The sequence below is a fragment of the Pteropus alecto genome, unplaced genomic scaffold (assembly GCF_000325575.1).
Source record: "Pteropus alecto unplaced genomic scaffold, ASM32557v1 scaffold7, whole genome shotgun sequence".
NCBI classification, from domain to species: domain Eukaryota; kingdom Metazoa; phylum Chordata; class Mammalia; order Chiroptera; family Pteropodidae; genus Pteropus; species Pteropus alecto.
In genome coordinates, this window is record NW_006494614.1 from 55,171,936 (window position 1) to 55,193,132 (window position 21,197).

Consider the following 21,197-nt stretch of genomic DNA (forward strand, 5'->3'; position numbering starts at 1 on the left):
CATATGTATAATCAGAGTCCTAGAGAGGAGACAAGGAGTGGAAAGAATATTTAAGAAATAAGACCCTAAAACTTTCTAAATTTCATGAAAAAACAATCTACACGCTTAAAAAGCTCAATGAACTCCAAGTAGGATAAACCATGCCAAGACATATAATCAAACTGCCAAAAACAAAGAACGTCTTGAAAGCAGCAAGAGGAGCAACTCATCACATACAAGGATCCTTAAGATTATAACTATTTCTCACCAGAAACAATGGAATCTAGAAGGCAGTGGGATTACATATGTAAAGGACTGAAAGTAAAAAGCTATTAGTCAAATTCTCTATCAAAACTGTCCATCAGAAATGAGACATGACATTCCCAAAAGACCCATCCTACAAGAAATGACATTCCCAAAAGACCCATCCTACAAGAAATGCTAAAGGGAGTACTTTAGATTGAAATAAGAGGACATGAGATAGTAATTTGAATTCACATGAAGGAAAAAAAGAACACAGGTAAAGGTAACTAGGTAATTATAAAAGTCAGTATTAATGTACATTTTGTTTATAACTCCTCCTTTTTTTCCAACCTGTTAGGAGAAATGACATTCCCAAAAGACCCATCCTACAAGAAATGCTAAAGGGAGTACTTTAGATTGAAATAAGAGGACATGAGATAGTAATTTGAATTCACATGAAGGAAAAAAAGAACACAGGTAAAGGTAACTAGGTAATTATAAAAGTCAGTATTAATGTACATTTTGTTTATAACGCCTCCTTTTTTTCCAACCTGTTATAAAAGACGACTACATAAAACAAAAGCTGTAAGTCTTGTGTTCATGGGCATACTATGTATAAAAATGTAATTTATGACAATAGCAACATAAGGGAGAGGACTTATATAAGAGCAAAGTTTTTGTATACTATTGAAATTAAATTTGTATTAATCTAAACTGAGTTGTTATAAATTAAGATGTTAATTTAATCTCCAGTGCAATCACTAAGAAAATAACAAAATATATATATATTAAAAGAAATCATGGAGAATTAAAATAGTATACTAGCAAGTATCTATTTAACACAAAATTAAACTTTGCAATTAAAAGGCAGAGATTTGCAGAATGGGTAAATAAACATGATTAAATAAACATGGGTAAATAAACTATTGATTCAAAGATATAGATTGGTTGAAAGTAAAGGATAAAAAAAGTATATACAAGCAGAAACCAAGGGAGAGCTGGAGTGACTGTACTAAAATGAGACTAAATAGAGTGAGGGCAAAAATTGTTATGAGAGGTAGAAGGAGGACATTACATAATGATAAAAGGGTCAATTCATGGAAAAGATATAATAAGTATAAACTTAATGTGCACCTAACAGCAGAGCCTCAAAATACACGAAGCAAAACTCACAGAATTGAAGGGAGAGGTAAATAGGTTAGCAATAATAGTGGAAACTTCAGTACCCTCCTTTCAGTAATGGATAGAACAACTAGATAGAAAATCATCAAGGAAATAAAAGACCTGAACAACACTCTAAGTCACCTAAACCTAACAGACTTCTAACAACAGCAGAATACACATTCTTCTCAAGTACATATGGACTGTTTCTTTAGATAGACCATTTATTGGGCCAAAATACAAGTCTCAATATATTTTGAAGATTGAATTCATAGAAAGTATGTTCTCCACCCACATTGATAGAAATTATAAATAATAGAAGTAAATGTGGAAAATTCACAAATATGTGAAAATTAAAACAATACTGAAAATAAGTCATGTTTAGTGAGGTGTGTGTGTTTTTTAAGCACAGAAAAATACATAAGTTTTTATTCATATGCTTGAAAATTTAAGAATAGTTTTGATACTTGAATGTAGTTTTTAGGAATGTGTGTTGTTTCAGAATTTTGTTCTTTAATATCTGTTTAAATATTTAATAGTCATATAAAAACATCAGATAATCCAAAAATCTATTCATTGTATGGTTCTTTTCATCTCATCAGACTAACTTTTCTGATTATGTCTTATGTAGATTAATAAAATTGGCCTCTATTTTCCATGTATAAGTTAGCTGGCACTTATAAGATCAGATGTATACTTGATATATTTTAAAGGGGAAAATATGAAATATATTATAAAACATAAAGGAGAAAAGTTATTAAATATCTTTCATGAATAAGCTGCAAATTTCTTTATTGCCTATTTGATAACAGTTCATTAGATGTTGGGTAATCCATGACATTTAGTAAAATATACCATGTCATTTATCAGTAATGCAATTTAAAGATTTTTCTTTAGTGGAATAATCAGGAAATGTTAAAACTAATTCTGGAAATCTTTAAAAAAAATCCTTCCCTCAGAATTAGCGTTAAGGATCTTTTATCTAACTTATCTAATTTCTATTTCTAATGGAAATTTTATCAGTTTCATTTAAAAAAATAATTTTCTTACATTTTAATAAGCTGCAGTAGTTTAAATAAGTTTTAGAAAGGAATAACAGCTATTTTTCTGGTGGGGAAAATTTTACTCTTTGTTAATACGGTAAAAATTTTACTCTTTGTTAATACGGTAAAAACTTTATAGCTTTTTACATTTATCTGAAAAGAGATAAACTTTCATGTAGCAGAACTTTTTAGGCCAAAAGTTCTTCACATACTAACAAAGGAATTTGTATGGATGGAAGTTAGACTTGAAATATGTGACACATGTTGGTTTCTTTCAGGAGAAGGAAGCCAACACCCATTTGGAGCCATGAATATTGTCCGAACTGCATCTGTTGCTCAGATTGGAATTTCAGTGGAATTATTGGACAATCTGGCTCAGCAGACTCCTGTAGGTAATGCTGCTGTATCCTCAGTTGACTCATTCACTCAGGTAATGCAATGCACATTTCATTCTTTTCTAAAATAATTTAAAAATTCTATACGTTGAAAATTAGCCTGGTGGTAGAAAATGTAAAAATGAAGGTAAACATATATGACAGATTATTGGCTTCCACAGATATTTTCAGTTTGTCAGCTTTCTCTATATTTTAAAATTTGTAAATGCTTTTATGACACTTAAGTTTTTATAGTGATAAGAATGGGTTCGAATATTAAGTTTCCCTCTTTCCAAATCTTTCCCTCTCACAATTAGTATTCTAGGCTGTGAGTGTATAGTTGTGAACCTGAAGAGCAAGATCCTTGTCCTCATGGAGCTTAAAAGTGATATAATTTATATGGGTTGACTTTTCCTTTTCTGTGTAAAAAATTTTAATAGAATGATTAAAAAAAAAATGGAGATTGTATATAAGGAAAATTTACAAGTCTCAAGCAATCAATCACATTTTTCTCCGGCAACTAACACCAAAGCACTATTATCAAAAAAACTTAAAAGCATAGTAAAAATGGTTTTATTGGGATTTGATTTCAACTAACAGGTATAGTCACTGAGTTTAAAGATTGATTTGGAGTCGTTAATAAGGGTTGACTTTTAACTTCTATGTGGCAAAGGCCTGAAGGAGAAGATGATCTAGGCAGAAGTATACCTAGTACAAAGGCACTGAGGTAGAAATCTGTTAAAGTTTGAAGAATATCATGAAGGTCCTTGTGGCTGGAGTAATGTGAGCAAGGATGAGATACGGAAGATGAAGTTGGAGATTATGGGGGAGGTGGCTGCAGGATAAATTATATAGGCCCTCATTGCCTTTTATAAGGACTTTGGCTTATATTTTGTTTGGAAGAGAAAACATAAGAGTTTTGAGCAGAAGAGTAAATTGATCTAACTTACATTTTAAAAAAGTTCGCTTTTATGTCTGGAGAGAAACTAGTGGGGAAAAGATGGAATGAAGAACTGTTAGGAAGCTCTTGCGAAAATTTATATGAGAGATGATGACTTGAACCAAAGGGTATGAAAGGTAGAAGTAGAGGTGATAAAAAGTAGTTGATTTCTGGAGATCATTTGAAGATAGAAGTAGTAATGTTTCATGGCATGGGTCACATGCGAGGTCTGAGATAAAGATTTGAGACATCAACTATTGCTCCAAAGATTTTGGCTTGAGGAATGGAACACAGGAATATTGCGAAAAGAACAAGTATGGGTTAGGAGTGGAATCAGGAGTTGGATTTTGGTTATACTATGTTTGGGATGTCTGTTAGATATCCAATTGGAAGTGACAGGTCTAGAGTTCAAAAAGAGGTCAAGGATAAAGATCCACATTTGGGAGTCATCAGTATAGAGATGGTATTTAAAGTTTTGAGGGAGTGTGATCACTAGAGAAGTAACTATAAATAGAAAAGTTGACCAATGACTGAGCTCAGGGCCATTTCAAAATTGAGAAGCTTAGAAGATGATAGGAAATAAAAGCAAAGAAGCAGTCTGAAATAGGAGGAGTCCCAAAATGGTACTTTGGAAGCCAAGTGAAGACTGGTTTTTAAGAAGGAAGAAGTGATCAATAGTATCATTGCTGATAATGAAGGCTAAGAATTAACCATTGGATTCAGCAGGTAGAAGTCATTAACAACTTTGAGTAGAGTTCAGAGAGGTAGAAGGGGAGTTCGGACTGCGTCTGAGAGTCTGAGTGAATTGGAGAGGAAGAAATGGAAACGGTGAATATAGATGACTCTTGATGAGTTTTGTTATGAAGGACGGCAGGCAGATAGTTTGGTTACTTGAGAAGGCTTGTGGAGACAAGGAATTCCATCTCGCCTCCCTGCCCCCTGACCTCCGTTTCTAATGGGAGATAATATACTGTTTGACTGACAGGAATGAAGCATTAGGGAGAGAAAAAAGGATGATGCAGGAGAGCAGGGAGAATTGCAGAAGTGGCTGTCCTTGAGTAGGAAATGTGAGCACATTTGGAGGTATTGACTAGATAGGGTAATGGACAGTGTTTATAGTAATGGGTATAGGTACAGATGCAGTTTGGTGATGAAAATTTATGTGAGTTATCTCTTGATTCCGTCTATTTGCTCAGTTAAATTAGGAAGCAGAGGTCATCAGCTAAGATCAAGAGGAAAGGAAATATTGGAAATATAAATTAAAACGATTACTAATAAGTTTGATAGGAGAGGAGGAGGGTGAATGGACTAGGGAAACCATATGGGTTTGCTGCTCAGCACACTTTTGAGGGTTGTTGCCATGAATTTGAAGGCAGGCTTGTCACATGATCTTTTTGAATGGGCTAAATTAAGAATGTCAGAGTCTGGGTCTTCAGATTTTTTTCAATAATTTAAAAATTGACTGTGCTGAAAAAGAAGTTGTAAAATGTTATTTATAGTATCTCATATAGACTGTATTTGAAAAAATATCTGGAAAATATATACCAAAGTGATTTTATTCCTGGAGAGGGACAAGACATTTATTTCACTCTGTATATTTATAAATTACAGTAGTCCTTTCTTAACTGTAGTTTTGCTTTTTGCAGTTTCAGTTACCTGTGGTCAGCTGCGGTCTGTAAATATTAAATGGAAAATTCCAGAAATAAGCAATTCATAAGTTTTAAATTGCATGCTGTTCTGAGTAGCGTGATGAAATCTCTCACCGTTCCTTTCTGTCTTGCCTGGGATGTGAATTCATCCCTTTGTCCAGTATATCCATGCTGTATATAGCTGTCTTGCTTATCAGATCAACTGTCTTGGCGTAACAGTGCTTATGTTCAACCCTTATTTTATTTAATCATGGCCCCAAAATATAAGTAGTGATGTTGCCAAAGAGAAGTTATAAAGTGCTTCCTTGAAGTGAAAAGTTCTTGACTTAATAAAAAAAAAAAATGCCGAGGTTGCTAAGATCTATAGTAAAAATGAATTTTTTTCTGTGAAATTGCATAATTTATAAATTAAAATTTATCATAAGTATTTATGTATAGGAAAAAACATAGTATATATGGGATTTGGTACTATCTGCAGCTTCAGGCATCTACTGGGAGTCTTGGAACTTATCCCCTGTGGAGAAAGGAGTATTATAAAGCTTATGTATTTTTATTAAACATTTTATTGTGAAATATTTTAAGTATACAGTAAAGTACAGGTTGCAAATATTTATTGTGTACCTACTGTGTCAGGTGTTTTCTAAGCACAAATAGATAAAAATGAGTAGACAAAATGCAATAATACCTGTCTTTGTAGAACTCTCTGTATAGTGGGATATGTATGAAGACTTTCATGTGTCTTCTTCCTAGATTTATTTTTTGTCTAGTTTATATTCTTACTCTCATTTCATTTTAGTTTTTTACCAGTAGTACATGTACATAGTTTAAAAAGTCAAATAGCCACACATGTAAAACAGCAGTCCTCTGTTATACTTCTTATATTCTGCTCCCCCATTATTATTTTTTTTTACCTATTTTTTTTCTGTATTTTCTTCCATGTCAGAAAAACTTAAACTTTTCTCTGTTTATCTGTTGTAGGTGTTTTCCATTGACTTACCAATACGTGGCACATAACATGACTTAGCTCTCTGCTCCCCAATAAACATGGACGTCTTTCTTTCTCTACCTTTCCAATATAGATTTTCATTAAATTAATATTCAGAGTTTTCAATATTATGATTAGGAAAATATTTTTAGAGCTGAGCCATGTGTAATGGTATGATTACATTCTTGTGTAACTTCATTTTTCCTGGTTAGTAAATGCTTCATTTTTTCCTTTGCATGGATTCGTGTTTCCATTTCTAATTTATGCATAAATTCTGCCAAGTGTAAATTTCCATTTAATGTATTTAAATATAGCAATTTAAAATTTGTCTTAGAAACATTTGAGAACTCTCTTCCTCTTTTTTTCATTCTACTGTGGACTGATTATTCAGCTGTTGCATACCTGTGCCACGGTATTACTTCCTTTCACCATTACTGTAGAAATTTATTTCTTTTTATTGGATCCCTTGTTCTCTGGTTCCTCTGTTTTTCTCTCGTTAATTTACTCTTTTGTATATATTTAAAATGCATATAAATGTTATCATACTACACAAACTTCTACTTACCGTTATTGTTCACTCAACATTATTTTAAAGGTTTATCTGTGCTGATACATGGAATAGATCTAGTTTGTTTTACTCATTGTATAGTATGCCATTGTTTGAGCCACAGTTGGTTTTTTAATTTCTGTATCAATAGATGTTTATACATTCTCACTTTTATTTATCAGACCTTAAATTTTTGCCCAGCCTGATGGGTAAAATTAGAATGTATCTGTTGTTTTGATATATATTTTCTGACTACTAGTGAAGTTGAGCATCTTTTCACATTTTGGTCTGCATTTGTATTTTCTTCTATAGGAATTGACTGTTTATATAGTTCACCCAGTTTTATATTGTGTTATTTTTGGTACTTTTTCATTTTATCTTTTTGGGAAGAGACTTTTATGTGTTCTGGATAATAATCCTATTATATATGGTGCAAATTTATTCTTCTAGCATGTTGCTTGCCTTTAACATAGTTTATGGTGTCCTTTGCAGATAGACTTAATATATTTTTATGTAGACAGGTTTTTCAGTTGTTTACTTTATGATTTGTGAGGAGTTTTTTTTGTATTTGAAAAATCCTTTCCTGCCCAGATATGTGATGTTATGCTCTTAGTTCTTAAAGCTTTAACATTTCCTTCTTGAATTGTGTTTGTATGTGGTATAGAACGGTATCTAAATTCATTTTTCCCCTATGGAAAACTAGTTATCTTATCTCCATTGACTGAGTAGTTAGTTGTTGTTTTTTTTTACTCTGAATAATAGCATCTTTGTTATATGTCACATTGCCACATATGCTTAGGTTTGTTTCTGGGCTCTTTCTTTTATTCCAGTTAGTTTATTTGCCTGTCCCTTTGCAAGTAAAAGTCTTAATATCTGGTAGGCAAAATCCCTCCTCCTAATCATCAAAATAGGCTTAGGTATTCCTCAGAATAATTTTAGTATCAGCTTGTTGAGTTCCATGAAAAACGTCGTTGGAATTTAGTTGAAATAACATTGCATTTATAAGTTTAATCTGGGGAGAATTGCTGCCATTATCACATTAGCTCTTCTGATCAGTGAACTTGTTTTATCTGCTGCACATGGTAGATAGGTCCCTTCCTTTGTTTTCTTTTCTCTCTCAATAGTCTTAGAATATTTTCCAGAAATCTTATTATCAGTTTGTCTCAGTATTCTTCTGAGGTATTTTATAGTCTTTGTTTCTATTCTGAATTGGATTCGTTTAAAGTTACATTTAAAAATTTTTGTTGCTAGTGTGGAGGGTTGTTGTCGATTCCCTCTCACCCCCATACTGATCTTTTAGTGATCTTACAGGACTCTGATATTAGTTCAGGTGCCTTCATGGTAGGTTCTGTTGGATTAAATTATCTTAATATTATTAAACAAAAACTAATAAGACATTTCCTCTCATGTAGAAAAGAGACAGCAGGAGTCTTTTTGGCTAGTTTTCTGTTTCTGCGAAAGTGATACTGGGAAGACTTTTTGAGTGACTAGAAGGTAGTATTATCTTTAGTAGTTTGTTTACTTTTGGGGTTAGCACTTAAACCCATTTGGTTCTCAAGAAATATGAATCAGTTTACTTCTAGCTTCTACCAAGGAGTCGTGAAGGATATTAGTGGATTTGCCCATTTGAGGATCAATAAGAAGAAACAGGCCAGGAAATAGAGGAAATGGAATAGTGTTACCTTTCTCTTCCTTACAATTCATGGCAAGTAAACAGTTGTTCTTTTATTATATTTAAGTTTTATCTCTCTGGCAACAGACTTCTTAGACATAGTTACTGTTTTATAGGAGGAGATAGTTTGATTTGAGGAGGGTGGTATTTGAGGAGATGGGCATAATTGGTAACAGAGATAGAGATAAAAGAAGATATTTTGAAGGAAAATTTTTTTCCCTTTTTTTTTCCAAAATAAATATGTTAAGAACTTAAAACAGTTGATAACAGAAGTTCTTTGAGAATTATAAAGAAAGTACGAAAGGCAGATTGTTATGATTTTTGTGCCATAATGTCATTTTATGACCTCCCTTAATTTTCAGCATTAGACTTTGTTAGAACTCAGTCCTTAAAACCGAATTAAATGTGGGAACATTTTCAATTTAAAATATTAAAGTCTAAATAGAATATTTAGTATAACCCACTAATCTGTTCATTATTAACTTTTCAGTTCACACAAAAGATGTTGGACAACTTCTACAATTTTGCTTCATCATTTGCTATCTCTCAGGCCCAGATGACACCAAGTCCATCGGAAATGTTCATTCCAGCAAATGTGGTTCTGAAATGGTATGGGGCATTTTCTATCTCCAATATTAAAGGTTTTAGTAACCATATAAATTTTTTTGGCTGTGAATGTATTTCTTCTTTGACATTTAAACATATTCTTTTATTGTAGACATCAGCATACATTACCATTTGCATGTCATAATAAAGTATGTACTGTAGAGTTCAGAGTAAAAATGGTTCTTACCCTAAATATTCTTTTATATAGTAGCCATTTTGAATTTATAAAGACAGAAAAATACAGTTGCGGGTGTTTTATGGACCACAAGGAGTGTAAATTTTTTTATATTTTGAATAATAAGTACCACATATGAGGCTTGAAATACCAATCAAAACTTTTTTCCATAGCTGTTTTTTTTTTTAAGCCTACAGCACCTGGTCTTCCTAGGTGGTCTCCCATCCAGGTACTACCAGGCCCAACCCTTCTTAGCTTTCTTTTTCCATAGTTTTAAGAAGTCTTGATCTAAAGTAAACATGTTATAGGGTCAAGTCTGGTTAGTACTTGGATAGGAGACCACCTAGGAAGACCAGGCGCTGTAGGCGCTAAAAAATAAATAAATAAAATAAAGTAAACATGTTATAAGGCATCAAGGTGCTTTATATTGCATCCTGTACATGAGAAATTAATAAATACATTTTCCCAGCTTTCCATTCTTTCTGTGTTCTGGGTATTTCTTTTTACTTTGGATATCCCAATGGTGGGGAATGCATAGAGAGAGTTTGTTGAGAATTGGTAGCATGGTATATAGCATGGCTAACACTGAAATATATCAGGTTTGAGTTTTGTTACGACTTTGAGCAAATTACTCTCATCTACTTATCTGTGAAATAAAGGTGGAGTTAGGTTTGATTTTTTTCTTAGGTTCCTTCTAACTCTCAGATTTGTAGAAGACAAACAATTAGTAGAATTTATTATGATTTATGCTCTTTGATATAAGCCAGTTATACTTAAATCACTATGCTATCTTTTTTGTAAATTTGTCATTAAACTTTCAGATTAACTTTTAAGCTTTTTGGAAATGACGTAAAATTGTTTGCTTTTCGTTAAGCTATTTGGCAAATTATGATTCTATTTTAATTTTCTTATAAATATCTTTTTTCTTTTGTAGGTATGAAAACTTTCAAAGACGGCTAGCACAGAACCCTCTCTTTTGGAAAACATAATTTGAATAAAATAATTTTTAGTGGATTCTGAAATTTGTCATGTTTTGAAGATAAATGACTGTTTAAAAAAGCATGAAGTCTAAAGGATCATGAAACCTAAGTTTAAAAACTGCTTAGTGACTGAAGCTTAATTAAAATCTTTATAAAAAATTAAAAACATCGAAAAATGAAAATATGTTCCTCATTAATGACTTTTGTCTTTTAAGCTGATAATATTATTCAGAGGCAAAACATTTTGTTTTGGCTGATTCACTTTTTTTTTTACTTAAAAATAAAGCATTTTCACAAGCATAGTGTGCCAAATGCCATTACATTCATAATCTTTTATTTTTTTACTGGTTTGCTAGACTAGTTAACTTAATTATATTAAATTTGAGGGAATTTTTGAAAAAACATCAAATATACATTTTTACATATGGAGAAATTTTCAGTTAGTATTGCTTAAGATTACAAGTCTTTTCAGTTAACACAGGTTGGCAGTTTTTATATCTGCAAATTCATACATTTGTATTTGTTTTACAAAATTGCTATGATTAATACTGATGAGGTTTTATTTTAAACTTGTGATGTTGTTAGGTGTTTTTATATAGAATATAGGATTCATTATCTTGCATATGAAGACAAAGCTGTTGTGTCTCATTCAAAAGAGAGCTCTGACTCATTTATACTGGTGATTCCCATTGACCAAAACCACCAGGATTATCACACGAAATCAAAGCTAGGTTTATTACCTTGCACCAAGGGAGTATAAACACCGGAAAAACTGTGGTGTGTCTCTAGAGGAAGGGTACATATAGGAGTTTGGGGCCTGGAGTTAGTTTTAGATTGTCTTGACAGAGATTGGTGAAAATTCGGAAACTGGAGAGTTACTGGCATTGTCAGTATCTTTAGAATACATAAACCTGTGCAGAATTGTCATTAGATCAGTTTGTGGTCTTGAAACATACGCATCTGATTGAACTGGTGCCAAAAGTTTGAGCTTAGGTAACTTTTTGCATTGTCAAAGTTGGGTAGACTGATGGCATTTTGTAAGTTGTACATTTTTGCAAATTGTACTTTCAATTTTGTTTTCTTCTGGTCTTCAACTTAAGTTGAAGGATAGACCATTATCTTCTGGAGTTGTAATCAATTCAGATTTTTATTGCTCTTTACTGAGTTATGATTGTGTATCAAGTATTCATTGATAGTCATTAGCCTTAGGTCTTCATGTTAACAATGGTTGATTGTTGTTGAATCATGTGTCTTGACAGTGGCTATACAACAGCATTTTAAGACTGGACAGAGAAAGCATCAGCAAAATGTAATTGAAGCAAAATGATCATTCTTGTACTAGAATGCAAAGCCAGGCACCTAGATTACCAACCAGTAGTATTTTATCACAACAGGAATGAGCCAGTAATTGTTTTCTTGAGGTGGGCACATTCTCAGTGGAGTTAAGTTCCTCCATAGAAGTCTGGACAATCTTTAGAGAAAATGACTAGTGCAGGGAGAATAGCTCCAGCATTTGTTTCCTCCATTGGTGAGCATGGTTCTGGGACAGTGCTATAATGGTTACAGCAGACATATTTTGTTGACTTAGAGTAAAGTTCCAGTTTTAAAAGAATGAAGATTAGGGCTAATGATATGAGGGAAATTCAACTATCAGAAGGGACCCTTGGGAGAAACTTGGTCTCCATTTAAAGGAAAAAGTATTAAATCTTTCTTTTTGTAGTAGAATTTGGTAGGTTTAGAGAGTAGTTATGGTCTGAGAAAATTGAAAAGTTTCACGTTACTTGAAGTGACTAAAAAAGACCATATAGTATTAAGAGTAAAATGATAAATATGTGAGAGCATATTAAGAAACCATTAGATGATCTCGAAGATGTACCAAACCATCATAAGCAAAAGAGGGAAAAGGAACAAAGGTATTAGAAAATTAGTCTTGTTATTTTTTTAACCTTGCACAGAAGCCATCCACTTTCTGTTGTCATCTGCTTGACTTGAAGGCCTTGATGAGTAGTCTTCCTGCAAAGATTTGGCTTCTGGAGGATTCCTAAGAATTAATGGTTTAAAGTCTCCTGATGGAATGGTTGTGCAGCTGTCTAGAGAAGATATTTGTCATTTATTTGGGAAAATGAATCCAGGAATCACCATCTTGGAGTTTTACTACCATGCTGGCGGTTACAGTATCTGATCAGCCAATTTTTTATTGAGGGCAGTTTTTCTCTGATGTCTCTTCCAGAAGACTAAATATGCTGAGGATTTAGGATGTTACAGACAATGATGTTTTCGTAGAATGGAGGAGACTGTAATCTACTATTTAGGTATAACACAATTGATTTATAAGATTATTATGAATTATTATAAGACTACTAACATACGTACAGCATCAGTTCTCTAGGCCTATAATTTATAAAGTATATTTTTTTGTAGATAGTTGTTATTATCAGTCTTTCCATGAACATGAGTGTTTTTTACTTGAAATGTATACAGTCATTAGCCATGGTCTGAATGAGTATGTACCCACAAAATACACTGAAATCCTAATGCCCAATGAGATGGTATTAGAAGGTGATTAGAGCCCTCGTGAATGAGATTAATAGCTTTAAGAGGCCAAAGAGAGCTCCCTTGCCCCTTACACCATGTGAAGATACATAGAAAAGTTTGCAGCCTGGAAGAAGGTCCTCACCTGACCACACTGACACCTTGATCTTGGACTTGCAGCCTCTAAAATTGTGAGAAAGAACTTTCTGTTGATTATATGTTTCCCATTCTGTGGTATTTTGTTATAGTTGCTTGAATGGATTAAGGTACATTGAAACATTAACAAGTTTTTCTCATGCATAGTTTAGGAAGACTGAACTCATGATTTGTCAAGATTTTTTCTTTTAAATTTGATTTTTTGAAGAACTCACAGTAGTTTTGAGTTAGTTAAAATTTGGAGAATGCAAAACAAACAATTTTTCCCATTATTTCTTCCATAACGTGAAAGAAACCCAGAGTTCAGGCAAAAGAGACATCTTCATAATTTTATTATGCCTGGATTGAGGAAAGGCAAAAATATGACTTGTCAAAGGAGACAAGAATATAAGTCAAAAATATCAAAAGGCAAGAAATAGTCTTTAGCTAATACCTATATTCAGCATACTAGGAAAAATAACACCATTTACCATCTGTGCAGGTCAGGTCCATTTAAAAAAATTTTTCTAAGTCACTTTTTGAATAATTTACTGAACAAAAGATAGTAAGGAACTTCATTGGAATTTAAAATATTGAGAAAATATCAAACACAAATACATGTTTCATATCTTCATAGTTTTGATATATGTACAAGATAAGGGCATTGTCTTGTGAATGTAACTAACTACATCACTTGTCGTGTATGAACCTGGAACAACATATTCATTCATATCTTGTAAAACTAGATTTCAAATACATCGCTAATGGGTTCTACCTTATTACTTTGTGGTTTTTGTACTCGCATTATCAAAATTAATACATGAAGAATTAATTGAAAACTGACAAAGTAATTTTGTTGGAGAGGATGGCTATCTTCTTAGTTCCATAATTGTAAGACATTTTCATTTTTAACCACCAGTTAGAATGATCAAATAATTTTTCATTTCTGCATCTTCTATTTTCATAACTTTTGTATATACACCTGTTTTCAGTATTTGCCTTTTTTTTTTAAAAAGCTTTGTTGAGATATAATTCACATACCATCACATTCAGTGTACAATTCAGTGTTTTTTAGTATGTTCACAGGTTTGTTCAACCATCACAATTTTAGAACATTTTCTTCTCCCCTCTAAAAATAGTGCTGTACTCATTAGTAGTTAATCCCTAGCTCCCAGCACCCTCCTCCCACCAGCTCCAGGCAACTACTAATCTACTTTCTATGTTCTTGCATTTTGGGGGTATTTTGTATAAATGGAATCATACAGTATGAAGTCTTCTGTGGCTGGCTCCCTTTTCTTAAGAATAATGGTTTTAAAGATTCATCTATGTTATAGCATGTATCAGTACCCATTTCTTTTTGTTGCTGATAATATTTCATGTATGAATATGCCCATTTTGTCCATACATCAGTTATGGACATTGGATTATTTACACTTTTAAGCTATTATGAAATAATGCTGCTATGAAGATTCATGCACAAGTTTTTATGTGGGTATATACTTTAATTTCTCCGGGGTATATACTTAGGAGTGGAGTTAACTAGGCTATATGGTAACTCTTGTTTTACTTTCTGAAGAACTGCTAAACTGTTTTCCAAAACAGTTGCACCATTTTACATTCCCATCAGCAGTGTATGAGGGTTTCAGTATCTCCACATATTTGCCAACAATAGTTATTATCTCTCGCTTGTAGCCATTCCAGTGAGTATAAAGTATCTCATTCTGGTTTAGATTTGCAATTTTCTAATGACTAATGATATCGAGTATCTTTTCATGCACTTATTGGCCATTTGTTTATGTTCTTCGGAAAAAATGTTCAAATCCTTTGCCCAGTTTTCAGTTGGGTATTTGTCTTTTTATTGTTGATTTGTAAGCATTCATTATATATTCTGGATACAAGTCCCTAATCAAATATTTGATTTGCAAATATTTTCTACCATTCTGTAGGTTGTCTTCATTTTCTTGATGAGAGTATTAGTTGAAGCACAGTTGTTAATTTTGGTATCGTCTAATTTATCTTTTTATCTTTTGTCACTTATGCTATTGGTGTCATATCTAAGATGAGTTTATTAGTGAATTCTACCAAACATTTGAAGAAGGAATTATACCGATTATCTGCAGTCTCTACTGGAAGATAGAAGCAGAGGTGATACCTCCTAATTCATTCTGAGACCAGCATCACCCAGATACCAAAAGCAGAAAAAGATACTACAAGAAAAGAAATTAAAGGCCAAGATCTTTCATGAATGTAGATGCAAAAATTCTCAACAAAATATTAGCAAATTGAATCCAACAATGTATAAAAACAATTATACATTACAACCTAGTGAGATTTATTCCAGGTATGCAAGGCCAGTTCAACATTTGAAAATCAGTTAATGTAATCCATCACATTGATAGACTAAAAGATAAAAACCACATGATTGTATCAATAGATGCAGAAAAAGCATTTGACAAAACCAATACCCATTTATGATAAAACCTCTTCATTAAACTAGGATTAGAGGAGAACATCCTCAACTTATTAAAGAACATCTATGAAAACCTACAGCTAACATCATACTTAATTGTAAGAAACTAGAAGCCTTTCTAAGATCAGGAACAAGACAAGAATATCCCCTCTTGCCAGTCCTTTTTCAGTATTGTAGTTAATGCAATAAGACAAGAAAAAGAAATAAAAGGCATACTGACTATGAAGGGAGAAATAAAACTCTGTAGATGACGTTACCATCTATGTAGAAAATCTGAAGGAATTGACAACGAAAAAAAAAAACGAACTACTGCATGGTTATAGCAAGGTTGCATGATACAAGGTTAATATACAAAACCCATTCACTTTCTTATATACTATCAATGAGCAAGAGGAATTTGAAATTAAAAACATTACTACTTACATTAGCATCCCCCAAAATGAAATACTTGGTGTAAACCTAAAATATGTATAATATAGGAGGAAAACGACAAAACTGAGGAGAGAAATCAACTAAATAAATGGAGAGAGATTCAGTTTATGGATAGGAAGATGCAAGATGTCAATTCTTCCTAACTTGACCTAAAGATTTAATGCAATCACATTAACATTCCAGCAAGTTACTTTGTGGATATCAACAAACTGATTATAAATTTCATATGGAGGGCTAAAAGACCTAGAAGAGCCAATTCAATGTTGTAAAAGAACCAAGTTGGAGGACTGGTAGTTCCCAATTTCAAGGTTTATTCTAAAGCTACAATAATCAAGACAGTGTAGTATTGGCAAAAGAATAGACAAAGAGATCAGTGAAACAACAGAGAGCCCAGAAATAGACCCTCATAAATACAGTCGACTAATCTTTGACAAAGGAACAAAGGCAATACAGTGAAGCAATGATAGTCTCTACAACAAATCGTGCTGGTACAACGAACATCCACATGCAAAAAAATGAATCTAGATGCAGACCTTACACCCTTTACAAAAATCAACCTAAAATAGATGATAGAGCTAAATATAAAACACAACACTATAAAACTAAAAGATAACAGAAAATCTGGACTTTAGATGTGGCAATGACTTTTTAGATACACCAAAATCATGATCCATGAAAGAAAAATTTAATAAGCTATTAGCAGCCATGTAGTAGGTTTATGTTTTCCTGCTCCAAATAAGTTCTTTTCTCTGAATACACACTAGACCATTATAGAACTTCAAGCTGTTTTTATGAGTGTTTCAAAGTCATATAGAGTCTATAGGCAGGGAGCAGGCATTTGGCTTTTGGTCTAGTTAACTTTCCCTTCCTTTCACAAGAGTAGAGGAGCCCCTCACTGCATAAGCAACCAGGTGAATCTCTCCTATATAGGAGAGATTCTCCATGTTTCTTTGTCTTTTGGACAAGACACTCTTCAGCCCACAGAATTAAGAAGTTTTAGCCCTTAGTTTCTTTTGGGTCTCATCCTCTTGTATGATATACTCACTGGATGTATACATGCATTCTTTCTGCTTCCCTCCACCCTTCCATTTGTCTCTGTATGCAGAGAGGTTCTGTAAAGTGGAGGAGAGCAGAGGAGTCTGTTGAGTGCTTCCCAGCTGCAGCTGCTTTTCTCCTAAAATACCTCAAATTGGTGTGCTATTATGAGGATTAATTTTCATCCTAGGACTACCCAATCTAATCTACACTGGAAATGTCTAATCTTCCTATTGACATTTGCCCTTTTCTTTTTCTGTTTTTCATTTCAAAGGACCCTCACATTGACTGCACGTGGCTGCTTAAACCGCCTGACTAAAGATAGAATTTAAGTGTTTCTCTTTAATCCTCAAGTTTATTCTCTGGTAATGCAGTGGGAGGATGGGTAGCCTCATTTTTTGCCTCTACTCTAGTCTAACTTGTAAGCAGACAAGACCCAGGATGGTGAGTTGGGCTAACTTAAGGAGAAGAGAGTTTCTGGAAGAGTATTAGGAAGCTCACAGAGTGATGGGAGCTGGGAGAATCAGACTTAGAAATGGGCAGGATTCAAGGGGATTGTGGAGGACTGGGCATTAGGAACCCTGGCAATCGCTATAAAGCAGGATAGTGAGGAAAGCACACCATCCCTGCCGTGCATATATTCCAGACTTTCCTATTCCTATGTCACTGGCTAAACCATCTGGGCCCAAGAAAGAGTATTAATCAGATAACTGAAATTGGGTCACATGTGTGGCCCCTATTCCTATGTCACTGGCTAAACAATCTGGGCCCAAGAAAGAGTATCAGATAACTGAAATTGGGTCACATGTGTGGCCCCTGGTGCTGCTGAGCTATGGAGGGCAAGGATCTGTTTTCTTCAGCTCAGTAATGGAATATGGTCACCAGAAATTAGTGCCCCATCAAGATTACACACTGTCTGGATGTGTAAGTTCAGAAAGGAAATCTAGATGCTCTTAGGGCAGCCAAAACAAAACAAATGACAACCAGAATTGTATTTTCAATGGATGAGTTGAAATGCTGGAGAAATGCATTTAGGAGTAAGGATGGGAGGAAATGGGGAGGAAAGTGATGAAAATATGAGTAGGTAAAAGAGCAGGAAACGTTTCCTCAGGAAAAACTGGTTTTTGGCAGTAGCTATATCTACATACAAGTCATCATTTCTTTTTCATCTAACAGGACCTTTTAAAGCTCTCTGAAAACAGTATTGAAGCACATCTTGGTGATGTAATCTTCTTTCACCACCAGATGGTGATTTAACATATAGATAGTGTGATATGAATCTTGGAGAAACTTTCAAAAGCCTGTCTACAAAGTGCTTTTGCATAACAATCATTCAAGAAATATTCAGTTTCTATTGGAGATGAGAAATGTGAGCCCAGATGAGGGAAACCTAAACTCCCCGTACAGATAGGGAGGCCAAGATTTCCTAACAATAGCTGAGGCTGGAGCACAAGGACATGATAGAAATTAGGAGGGGACTTCCGATTTAAGAAAGAACCACTAGAGAGGTATAGAAGCTTGAGAAAGCACAGTGCCTTCTGGGAATTGGAGGTAGTGGGCTGGGGATGGAGAGAGGGAGAGTATTCCAGGTGGAGGAAGCAGGATGAACAAAGGTGTGAAATATGTATGCAGAAGTTTAGATTCAACCATGGCTATTTAATTGTTTAGCTTGTTATCTGGCTCATCTCAATTTTTTTATTATTAATAGGCTTTATTTTAGAACAATTTTAGATTTACAGAAAAATTTGAGCAAACAATATACATTTTTAACTAATATAAGTTCACCTTCAAATAACACTTTTATTTCCCATGTAGTGCAGGTAACTTAGAGAATCCTCAGTTCCTTTGTCCCATCCTTTATGGCATTGCTGTCATTCATTTCACTTATCCATATGCTATAATTATCCAATACACTGAATTTCTGACCTATATCATTTTCCTTCTTGAAGAACTTCTTTTAGCATTTTTTCGTAGGGCAGATCTGCTGGTTACGAATTTCAGGTTTTTTTTTTTTTTTTCCTGAGGACATCTATTTCTCCTGCACTATTGAAGGATAATTTTGTCATCTCAATTTTGTATCCTATGATGACTTGAACTTGGAAAAGTGAGCTGTCTGTTTAGAATAACTACTCTGATTCTATCCCACTGCTTTTCTTAGCCAGTTCTTGTTCTCTGGCTTTCCCATTTTCTAATCCCTTCTTTTTCTGTGCTAGAGCTGTATTGGAACAGACTCACTGCAAAACAGGTGTTAGATTCAAATACTGTAAACCCCAAATGTTTATGGAACACCTACATTGTATATGTAGAAGAATAAGAAAAAGCTCATACCCTATAGTCCTGATGTATTCATTCTGTTTGCATTTCATTTTATGATTTAAGAAATTATTATTTATTGTGTCCTTATGATACGTCAGATTCTGTGTTAGCACTTTACATGTTATCTCATTCAGTCCTTAATACATCCTGGAGTTATTATGAACTCCATTTTACTAATGATGAAACTAAGACTCAGAAAAGTTGAGTAGCTTATCCAAGCTTTCCAGAATAGAAAATTAAAGGCCTACGGTTTAGTTTGCTGGCTTCTTTACATCATTCAGATGTCTTAGAGAAGCCTTTCTAAAGTAGCCTCTTCTCTTTGTGTCCAATTGTCCTGCCTTATTTTTCTTTGTAGTAACTACTATTACATTATTTATATTTTGTTTTCTGTATCTTCCACTAGGCTATGTATGATCTTTGTGAGGGCAGGGTCTTGGCTGTGTTATTTACTGTTTATTATCCCACTGAGTAGAACACAGCCTGGCATACAATAAGGCACTCAAGAAATGTTTGTTGAAGGATTGACTCTCAAACCTAAGCTCTTAGTCAGTCTGTTTATTTGTGAACCTAGATAGGAGTAAGAAGGTTTAATTTTCAAGTGCCCTGATACCAAAGAGTATGCTGCATAAAGCCTGTGCATGCAACGTGTCAAATAATATGTGCACCCTGACCAATACTTTTTAAAAATTAGAGTTTAATTTGCACATGGTAAAATAAATCTTAAGCATGTCTGTATTTTTTTTTATAGATGTATATACTTCTATAGCTACCACCCACATCAAGATACAGAACAAGATACAAGATACACCCCAGGCAAACTCTGTGTTACCTCCCAGTTGACATCCTAAAGGTAAGTTTTCTGACTTCTAACACATAAATTAGTTTGCTGGTTCTTCAGCTTCGTATAAATGTAATGTATAGTTTGTACTCTTGCATTTCTCTTCTTTTGCTCATCATAATATTTTGGAGATTTATCTGTGTTGCGCATATCAGTAGTTTCTTCCTCTTTTTATTGTCGTGTCATGTTCCATTGTATAAATATACCATAATTTGTTTATCCATTCACTATTAATGGATATTTTAGATTGTTGCCAGTTTCTGGTTTTTAGGAATAAAGCTTCTATAAACATTCTTGTATAAGTTTTTACAGACATATGCACTTGATATGTTATTTAGGGGAGGATATACTTAGGAGTGGAATTGCTGCATCGTATGGTATGTTTAGCTTCCTTTTTTGAGAAGGGCCTGTTCTAGTATTTTGCCCATTTTAAAAACATTTTTTTATTATTGATCTTTGTTCTTTATATATTATAGATATAATCCTTTATCAGATATATGTATTGCCAATAGACATATTCTCCCAGTTTGCGATTTGCCTATTTGATTTCTTATTGATGGGTTTTGGTAATAGAAATTTTTAATTTTAATGAAGTCAAATCATCAGCTTTGTCTTTTAAGGTTAGTGCTTTTTCTGTTATGTTCAAGAAATCTTTGCCTACCTCAAAGTTGTGAAGTTACTCTCTAATGTTTTCTTTTAGAGCTTTATTTTTTTAGCTTTCACATTTTGATATATGATCCACCTTGAACTAATTTTTGGGTTTGATGTGAGGTAGGGCTTATTGTTTTTCCCATAGGAATATGCAGTTGTCAAAGCACCATTTAATGAAAAAGACTATTATTTCCCTGCTGAATTGTAGTGATACTTTTGTCATAAACCAAGTGACTTTATAAGTAGGGATGTTTTTCTGGACTCTGTTTTGTTCCATTGGTCTATTTGTCTATCCTTGCACCAACACTCCACTGTCTTAATTACTATAGCAGGTCTTGAACTCTGATGGTATAAATACTCCAACTTTATTCTTTTTTACAATTGTTTTGACTATTTTAGGTTTTTTGCATTTCTGTATAAATTTAAGGTTCAGG

General features: G+C 33.5%; 1 protein-coding gene across 2 annotated transcripts in view; it reads left to right on the forward strand.

Moving 5' to 3' along the window:
• The window catches only part of HIKESHI (Hikeshi, heat shock protein nuclear import factor), a 33,218-nt gene extending 22,682 nt beyond the window's left edge, over positions 1-10,536 (forward strand). Inside the window, exons 3-5 of one of the 2 annotated variants that reach the window (XM_006926692.2) lie at positions 2,705-2,856; positions 9,084-9,202; positions 10,309-10,536. In XM_006926692.2, the coding sequence (XP_006926754.1) occupies positions 2,705-2,856; positions 9,084-9,202; positions 10,309-10,363 (326 nt within the window). In that variant the 3' untranslated portion in view covers positions 10,364-10,536. Of the gene's footprint in view, positions 1-2,704; positions 2,857-8,493; positions 8,627-9,083; positions 9,203-10,308 lie in introns of those variants that run through there. The other variant, XM_015600645.2, reaches the window with a different exon arrangement.
• The last annotated feature ends 10,661 nt before the right edge of the window (positions 10,537-21,197 follow it).